General features: G+C 42.4%; 1 protein-coding gene across 1 annotated transcript; it reads right to left on the bottom strand.

The window, feature by feature from the left end:
• Positions 1 to 3,059: 3,059 nt before the first annotated feature.
• LOC133538611 (POU domain, class 4, transcription factor 2-like) lies at positions 3,060 to 5,805 on the bottom strand. Its single transcript, XM_061880262.1, has 2 exons — positions 5,163 to 5,805; positions 3,060 to 4,145 (listed from the first exon to the last, which is right to left on the bottom strand). Exons 1-2 carry the CDS (start codon positions 5,406 to 5,408, stop codon positions 3,189 to 3,191), a joined length of 1,203 nt encoding a protein of 400 aa, XP_061736246.1. The 5' UTR covers positions 5,409 to 5,805; the 3' UTR covers positions 3,060 to 3,188.
• Between the last annotated feature and the right edge of the window lie 1,501 nt (positions 5,806 to 7,306).

Here is a 7,306-nt window from a genome sequence, read left to right as displayed (position 1 = left end):
GCTGGCGCCTATCTCAGCTACAATTGGGCGGAAGGCGGCATACACCCTGGACAAGTCGCCACCTCATCGCAGCAATTTGACATATTTATATCTATTTTTTTTTTATCCTTTTGTAAGATGACTAAATCGTGTTTTTATAACCTCCAGAAATCCTGCATACTCGACCGTGAAAATTTGTATTTCGCAAAACATATATACATATATATATATATATATATATATATATATATATATATATATATATATATATATACGAGTAACAAACACAAATCTTGTATTATCTGTAAAAATAAGAAGAAAAAGCAGGAAAAAAATTATATATATATATATATATATATATATATATATATATATATATGAAAAAGGTAAAAAAAAACATGTATTTATCTTTATTCATTTTTTTAACCTTTTTCTTCTTATTTTTACGGGTAATACAAGATTTGTGTTTGTTACTTGTATGAACATTTCAGCTTTTTCTCTTCTCTTTTCCCCCCCCCCTATTTCTAGCATTTTTGCATCTTTTTTGTAGTTGTGTAAGATCATTTATTCATGAAATAAACAAATAAATAGATAAAAAAAATATCGCTGACCCCAAAAGGGACAAGCGGTAGAAAATGGATGGATGGATGGATAAATAAGTTAGCTCACCACAAATGGCCCCCGGGCCGCATTTTCGGCACCCAACTGCAGTTTCCCAAGCAAACAAAACATATATCTTTATTTATCTATTCATTTGTGCTAAAATGGCCAATTGTGTAATATTTTACCCACCCTTAAGTAGGCTTTCTTTTTTTTTAAATGTATTTTAGTCATTCGTGGGTTGAGTTGTTTGCTTCCAATACGACAATGTTGATAACCGCCATTTTCTCTTACCCCTTCCTCTTCAATGTGTGCATTTAAAAGGATAAAGGTGGTGTTGCAGGGTGTAGCGATGCGAGTATAGGTGGGGGTGTACGTCTTGGCAGGCGAGCTGTTTTTCTGGCGGGTTGACATCTGGCAAGTCCCCGCTCCAGGGAGCCATCCGGGCCTCCGTAGAGCCCCTGATTAAGGCTCTAATAGAATATTAGCATTTGCTCTCAGGTAAGCTGCAATAAGCTGACAGCCCTAAATCACCTGGTGGTGCGGATGCAGAATAGAGAGGCCGGAAAGACCCAAATAAGGAGAAAAATCTGCATATTCATATTATTGTATGCTAATAGTAGGAGTGATATAGGAAGCCCAAATAAGGTTATTCCTCTTTTTTCTTTTTTCTTGTCAAAGCTGTGCATCTCACAGCTAAAGCGTTTTCCCTCCTCTGCCATTAATAAATAAACAGATGGATAAATAAAATAACAGCACATTAGCATGTCTGGGCTTCCCAAATACAACAACAACAAACGGGAAAAAACATAATAAATTAAATGGTAAAGTTTGTTCTTTAATGAAACACATTGCAGTTCAATTGTTTAAATAAAGATTTTTTTTTATATAAAAAAAAAAAAAAAAAAGAAGAAGCAAAAAACACATGATGTGTGTGATAAACGTTCTGAAAAACGTAACCAATATATTTTTTTTAGGGGAGGGGGGGAATCAAGGAAAAGGAAAATAGAAGCAACATACGTTACAGAAAAAGACCTCAGCTAAAACAGCAATACAGCAAAAACCTGTACGAATATATTTATGTGCATCGATGACGTATTTACATTGTTCGCTTTCTAACGAAGATTAGAAAATAAATCCCAATAATAACATGACTTAATTAAACAAGGTGATTGGAACAAGCAACGACTCCTTTTTTTTTTTTCTCAATATTTATACAAATAGCGCGGGGCTGGAGGGGGAGGGGGGGTCAGAGTAGATTGTAACATCTTTAGAGAGAAAAAAAAATCGTGTGAATTTTTATCATTCACAATTAGATTTTTTTTTTCTCAGGCAAAACAAAAACAAAAAAAAAATCAGGGGAGGAGGGGTGAGGGGGGAATCCCAATAAATATGTAATGAAGTAAACATGACCTCACTCAATAAATAGTTCATAAGATGCTGCGGGCCCACGCTGGATTGTAAACGTTTTGCAATAGGAACATTTCAACGAAATAAATACAAAAATGACATTTTTTTTTTTTTTTTCTTTTTAAACACCTCCCACCCCGCCGACAAAATTGCACGTTTGGACACACACCGGAGTGTGTAAAACAGGGGTGTCAAACCTACGGCCCGCGAGTCGGATCAGGCCCGTGGACAGCTTTTTGTGGGATGAGTTTAAGTATAAAAATGTGCCAAAAAATGTTTAATGAAAGAAACAGCTGTTCTTAATGTGTCCACTAGATGTCGCAATAGAAATGACTTGTATCTTTGTAGGTTATGCTACATATGTAAAAAATAAATAAAAATAAATCTCATGATGTCAGTGCAAACGTGGAGGAAAATGATCAAACTATAAATAACATCCTGTAATTTGTATTATTGTATTATTTGTGTTATTTTGTTATTTTGATGGATTGAATACTAACACCAATCAGTTGATGAACATTATCACATAATTGATTCAAAAAAGGACAAAAATAGATATATTACTACTAACCGCAGCATGTAGGTGTAAAAATAAAAATGTATGATTTGTACATTTTTCAGCTTGTTCTATTTTTAAACAAAAAAACAATCTGATGTTGTCTTTTTTTTTTAGTTATCCTGCCGTGATTTGACCACTTGGGAGTAGATGTTTCTCCATGCGGCCGCCGATCTAAAATGAGTCTGACACCCCTGGTGTAGAATGACGCATTTACAGAGAGATATTTGGCAGTCATCATCATCAAAATAATAATAATAATAGTTATTATTCCATCTCTCACATTAAGCACGGATGAAACGTCCCCTCATAAATAAACCAAGTGCTCTCAGTTGCTATTTTCTGCTCTATTTTAACTCCTGTGAAATTATTAATCATGGCTGGGGAAAAAAATACAAAAAAAAAAAACATTTTTTTTTTTTTTTTTTACAAGTGTCGGAAAGTGTTCGCTCCTTACTTGCTGGCAGGTTAGACTCCAGGTTTTTCCCCCTTCTTATTATTCACAAAGTCACGGATGATGGCGAATAGGGGGAGGGGGGGGGGGGGGAAGGTTGTTTTTTTTTTCTGCATTTTTTGTTGTTGTTGAAATATTTGAAAAGGAAAGCTATGATACAAAGCGTCCCCGGAGTCCGCGGGGTCGCGTTCAAACGCAGGCCGAGTACTTCATGCGTTTTTGTTTTTGCCGCTGGTTGCAAAACCAGACCCGGACCACGTTCTTTTTCAGGTCCAGCTTCTCGGCGATGGCGGCGATCTTCTCGGAGGAGGGCCGCGGCTGGATGGCGAAGTAGGCCTCCAGCGAGCGCTTCTCCGGCGCGGCGATGGAGGTGCGCTTGCGCTTCTTCTCCGCGCCGTTGAAGAGCTCGGGCTTGTTGAGCTTCTCCCGGTGGGACTTCTCGGCCTCCTCCAGCCAGGCCTGCAGGATGGGCTTGAGGGCGATCATGTTGTTGTGGGACAGCGTCAGCGACTCGAAGCGGCAGATGGTGCTCTGGCTGAGCGAGCCCACGCCGGGGATCTTCAGGCTGGCCAGCGCCGAGCCCACGTCCGCCTGGGTCACCCCCAGCTTGATGCGCCGCTGCTTGAAGCGCTCGGCGAAGGCCTCCAAGTCCCGCGGGTCGGCGTCCACGTCGCTCATGCCGATGTGCGTGGAGAGGCCGTGGGCGTGCGCCATGTTGAGCGCCGCCTGGTGCATGTGGTTCATGCCCGCCATGTGCGCCGGGTGCGCCGGCGTGGACACCACCGAGCCGTCCGGCCCGGCCATGGCGCCCAGCGCCAGGCCCGGGGTGATGTGCTCCAGCAGCTCGCCCTCCAGCGCCTGGTGCGGCTGGTGGTGGTGGTGGTGGTGGTGGTGCCCGTGGCCGTGGCCGTGGCCGCCCAGGGCGGAGGGGTGCGAGATGGGCACCGAGGACGCGGAGGACGACGAGGAGGTGCACGGCAGCGTGTTCATGGTGTGGTAGGTGGCGTCCGGCTTGAAGGGGCTGTGGTGCGGCGGGTGGTGGTGGTGGTGGTGGTGGTGGTTCTTGCTCTGCGAGACGATATCCACCGCGGCGAGAGCTTCTGCCCGGGCCAGCAGACTCTCGTCCAAGCCGCCGAATATATTGCTCTGCGATTGCAAATACAACGCGCGCGTTATTCTCAGCTGGGAATTCAACCCCCCTCCAATGCAATTTACAACATTTCCAGAAAGGCAAGAACAAAAAAAAAAAAATAGAGAGAGAGGAGCACGTGGGTCATCAAAATTAAATCAACGAATTTATAAGTGGACAAAAAATAAAAAATTTGCAGAATAACAAAAAATACATACATACACACATACACATCCTGCAATGGAGCCCCATTACACACCTGCTATGGACCTGTTTTTATGTTGTATTTATTGTATTTATTTATTTTTTAGCATGTTCTGTTTGTGTTGTGTTTGCTCGGTTCTCGTTTTGAACCTGCAGTTTGTCTACCCCCGTGGTCAATTTTAAATGTGCTATATAAATAAAGTTGATTTGATTTGATTTGATTCAGACATACATACAAACATATACATGTATACATACATATATATAAAAATATGTATATACATACATACACACATATTCATCCTGCAATGGCGCCCCATTACACACCTGCTGTGGACCTGTTTTCATGTTTTATTTATTTATTTATTATTATTATTATTTTTTCATGTTCTGTTTGTGTTGTGTTTGCTGGGTTTTCGTTTTTAACCTGCACTTTGTCTACCCCTGTGGTCAATTTTAAATGTGCTATATAAATAAAGTGGATTTGATATTTACATACATACATACAAACATATACATATATACATACATATATATAAAAATACATATATACATACATACACACATACACATCCTGCAATGGCGCCCCATTACACACCTGCTATGGACCTGTTTTTATGTTTTATTTATTTTATTTTATTTGATTTATTTATTGTTCTGTTTGTGTTGTGTTTGCTCGGTTTTCGTTTTTTACCTGCACTTTGTCTACCCCTGTGGTCAATTTTAAATGTGCTATATAAATAAAGTTGATTTGATATTTACATAAATACAAACAAACATATACATACATATATATAAAAATACATATACATACATACATACATACATACCGGCGGGTTGGGCAGGCAGGCTCGCCTCATCGCCTCCGAGCTGCTGGTGCTGATGATGCTGCTGCCGCTGTGGCGGGAAGACGAGCAGGAGGACGGCGTGGACGAGGAGGAGGAGGCCGAGGAGGTCAGCGTGGACGAGGCAGAGGAGGAGGCCGAGGAGTGCAGCGACGAGTACTTGGCTTCGGCCAGGCTGGCGTGGGCCATGGCGGCGAAGGGCTGCTTGCTGCTCAGAGACATCATCATCATGTTTGCGCGCCTCGGAGCCCCGGAGTGCTCCTTTTTTAAATTTTGGGGATGACGACGACGACGACGCCTCTTCTTCTTCTTCTTCTCCTCAGCTTAGGGAGCTGTGTCAGGGTCCAAAGGACGAGGAACGTCTCAGCGCCGGTACCGATCGGTTAAACCGTCCCCTCCAAAAAAAAAAAAAATAAAAATACCCCTCTTAAAAAAAGAAAAAAAAGTTAGGACGTGGAGCCATGCAAAAGAGCGGCTTTTTAATACCGTCCCCTCTTTAAAAAATAAATGAAAAAATTAAAAAGTCCAGCGTGTGATCTTGAAAGAACGTTCTAGTTCTCTTAGGATTCTTGGTGTTGGAGTAAGTTTCCGAGCGGTGGTCTTGCATGCAGGTTAGCTTCTCCTCTGCGATGCCGAATGCTGCTGGGACCCCAAGTGGTGATGCTCTGAGGCGGGGGGCAGACTGACTCTCTTCCCCGCCCCCTTTCTCACCCTCTCTCTCTCTCTCTCTCTCTCTCCTTCGCACGCACACACACACACACACACACACACAAACACACACACCTTCTAAAGCCTCCCCCCCTTTTTTCATGATTTATTATTCTTCATTAGGCGCACCATCAGTAGCGCCGCGGGGGGACTCTGGGCATGCGCACCAGGTGACCTCCCCCCCCACTCCACAATTCAAGACTCACTCCTGGTACCCAAAGTTCTGGTCCAAGGATGCTAAAAGGCCTAAAACCCCCCCACAATGTGCTCCTTTAACTGGCGTTTTGCAGCAGGTCCTTTTCCAATACGTGTGGCCCAGATGGTGATCTCAAACAAACAGAAGGCGTTTAGAACATAAGCGCAAAAAATATGACTAAAGTGCTGAATCTGTATTTTATTTTTTTATTTAATAAACATATATTTTTTTAATTTAGTTGATCTAATTTAGGCTTCACGGTGGCAGAGGGGTTAGTGCGTCTGCCTCACAATACGAAGGCCCTGCAGTCCTGGGTTCAATCCCAGGCTCGGGATCTTTCTGTGTGGAGTTTGCATGTTCTCCCCGTCACTACATGGGTTCCCTCCGGGTACTCTGGCTTCCTCCCACCTCCAAAGACATGCACCTGGGGATAGGCCCCTCCCACCTCCAAAGACATGCACCTGGGGATAGGCCCCTCCCACCTCCAAAGACATGCACCTGGGGATAGGTTGATTGGCAACACTAAATGGTCCCTAGTGTGTGAATGTTGTCTATCTATCTGTGTTGGCCCTGCGATGAGGTGGCTACTTGTCCAGGGTGTAAACACCTTCCGCCCGATTGTAGCTGAGATAGCCACCAGCGCCCCCCGCGACCCCAAAATGGAATAAGCGGTAGAAAATGGATGGATTGATCTAATTTAGCACTCTGTAATTGTACTCTATGTAAATGTATTTTTTTGTCAGTTATTTACAAGTCCCTTCACATGCAGTATTTTCTAAACAGGCTGACCTAAGCCTGAGGTTTATGCGTTTAATAAATAATTATCTTTGTGATTAACACACGCCCTCGTATCATTTGACACAATTCAAGACTCACTCCTGGTACCCAAAGTTCTGGTCCAAGGATGCTAAAAGGCCTAAAAAAAAAAAAAATAGACAATGTGCTCCTGACACAGAGAGGATCTTTGACTGGTGTTTTACAGTAGGTCCTTTTCCACTACGTATGCCCCTGATGGCAATCTAAAACAAACAGAAGGCGTTTAGAACATAAGCGCAAAAAATATGACTAAAGTGGTGAAGCTGTATTTTATTTTTTTAATTTCAGAAACATGTTTTTTTTAATTAGTTGATCTAATTTAGCACACCGTAATTGTACTCTATGTAAATTTATTTTGTGTCAGTTATTTACAAGTCCCTTCACATGCAGTATTTTCTAATCAGGCTGA

Source organism: Nerophis ophidion, linkage group LG20, assembly GCF_033978795.1.
Source record: "Nerophis ophidion isolate RoL-2023_Sa linkage group LG20, RoL_Noph_v1.0, whole genome shotgun sequence".
In the NCBI taxonomy this organism is placed as follows: Eukaryota; Metazoa; Chordata; class Actinopteri; order Syngnathiformes; family Syngnathidae; genus Nerophis; species Nerophis ophidion.
Note: the sequence above shows the minus strand (reverse complement) of the source record. Positions and strands in the feature narration are given on the sequence as shown.

Bases quoted from the DNA above. Each gene is read 5' to 3' on its own strand.
- LOC133538611 (XM_061880262.1), bottom strand. From the start codon at position 5,408: ATGATGATGATGTCTCTGAGCAGCAAGCAGCCCTTCGCCGCCATGGCC. The intron at 4,146-5,162 runs GTATGTATGTAT...TTGCAATCGCAG, and splicing joins CCTGCCTGCCCAACCCGCCG to AGCAATATATTCGGCGGCTT.